Source organism: Pseudomyrmex gracilis, unplaced genomic scaffold, assembly GCF_002006095.1.
Source record: "Pseudomyrmex gracilis isolate BER0280 unplaced genomic scaffold, ASM200609v1 scaffold_295, whole genome shotgun sequence".
Taxonomy (NCBI): domain Eukaryota; kingdom Metazoa; phylum Arthropoda; class Insecta; order Hymenoptera; family Formicidae; genus Pseudomyrmex; species Pseudomyrmex gracilis.
This window is the reverse complement of record NW_018020879.1, coordinates 50990-52657: the sequence shown is the minus strand read 5'-3', so window position 1 is coordinate 52657 and position 1668 is coordinate 50990. Positions and strand designations below refer to the sequence as shown.

At 36.9% G+C, this 1668-nt stretch overlaps 1 protein-coding gene across 1 annotated transcript in view; it reads right to left on the bottom strand.

Annotated features, from left to right (window-relative positions):
* LOC109859856 (zwei Ig domain protein zig-8-like) overlaps positions 1 to 1027 on the bottom strand; it is a 70723-nt gene extending 69696 nt beyond the window's left edge. The window contains exons 1-2 of the mRNA XM_020438510.1: positions 1009 to 1027; positions 596 to 786 (exon numbers count right to left, since the gene is read on the bottom strand). Coding sequence (XP_020294099.1) covers positions 596 to 786; positions 1009 to 1027 — 210 coding nt within the window. The remainder of the gene's footprint in view (positions 1 to 595; positions 787 to 1008) is intronic.
* Between the last annotated feature and the right edge of the window lie 641 nt (positions 1028 to 1668).

Sequence of the window (1668 nt, the reverse complement as noted above, 5' to 3'; positions counted from 1 at the left end):
AGTCCGGGAACTTTCCGGACAAACTGTGTATGTCAGAAATTGTCAAAATGTGGCCCCTATAACTGCACAATTACCAAGATACAGTAGAACCTCGATAACTCGAATCTCAAGAGAAGAGCTAAAATCTTCGAGTTGTAGAGGTTTTGACTTATCAAAGTTCTTTTTTCCTTTCCGCGAAGCAGAAGAGAATGAACAAAATTTTTGTCTTATAGAGGTTCGAGTTATCGAGGTTTGACTGTATTAATTATACAAATACAGACTCGCAATTACTTTACATAAATTTTGGATCACGTATTATCATATCGTTATATCGTTGCAACGTTATATCGCATCAGCTTTGTAACAGTCATAATAACTCTACACACGTCAACATAAATTTTTCGCATCACGCTCTTTTTTATGATGCAGAGAAATATAAGAATATCGAAGCAAACGCATCGCGCCCAGAAGTCCCACAATGATCATTCCTGAGAAAACAACTGATTTCTACTCGAGCGCTTCGATTGCCACTCAATTTGCTGACAATCATTTGTTTCTCTTAAGTTCTCTCTTTTCCCTGCTAGAGCTTTAGTATAATTATAGTTGTCTTTCTTACCTCGGCATCGGAAACGGTCCTCTCTGCTAAATTGCGTACTTTGCAATGAAGAAAGGCGGTGCCGCCCAATTGTACCGTGACGTTGGAAACAGTGTTGTTGTCGTTCGCATCGTTCACTCTTTGCAGCTCGTCGAGATTGCTGAACCAGAGAGCTTTCCAGTCCGCAGGTATGTTGTAGGGTACACGCCGATCTGAAAAAAAGAAAGATGACCAGAGAGTGTAATCACCGTAATTTAATTCGACGAATGCCGCCATTACCGACAACACTATCGTCGGCTTTTCTACCAATAAGGAAAGGGGAAAAGAAAACGAAGATAACGTGAACTTTTTTATCAGAACAAAGAAAAATAAAAGTTATAAAGGAAGAAGAACGTGGCGCCTTAGAGAAAACAAACGCGAGAACGAGCGCTCACTTTCGCGTTCTGGTTTCATTCATGGTTTTCGTGAACTACTTTCTGTGCTCGGAATCTTTTTCTGAATTACCTTGTTATTACATTTTTTAAGAAGACGACTTCGAAGAACGCGTTTGAGCTCCGCTCATTTCGTTCGATGTAAATCACAAAAGAAAACACTGCGCGAGTTATGCGGTAGTTTGCGCATCGTGACAGTGATGTTTTACAGCATTGTTTGTATATCGTGTATAGATACACACATCATGTACAAAATGCATATTCTACATTGTCAAAGTTAGTACATCGCGGCGCACAGAAATCATATTATTATTATATTGTTGTATCCGTATATATCGTATTTTGTAGCTAATAAGAGATCATAAAATATTCAGTAAGTGCAAAAGTTCATACCTGAGCTATCATTAAAACTCAAGTAGTAATTTAGCATGTAAAATTGTTTTAATCAATGATGTACTTGGTTTATTAATCAATAATGTAATTGTCATTTTCTACAATTTTTTCCCAACGTTCTGGTAGCACAGAAATTTCTCAATCGTAAAACGGTTTTGCGTTAAAAAAAAAAAAGAGGATTTTTGATGGCTTTTAAAACTGCAAATTTTTTTTATTTATTTGCAATAATCGAAACAAGTGATAATCTGATAATACGATATCAGGAACGGT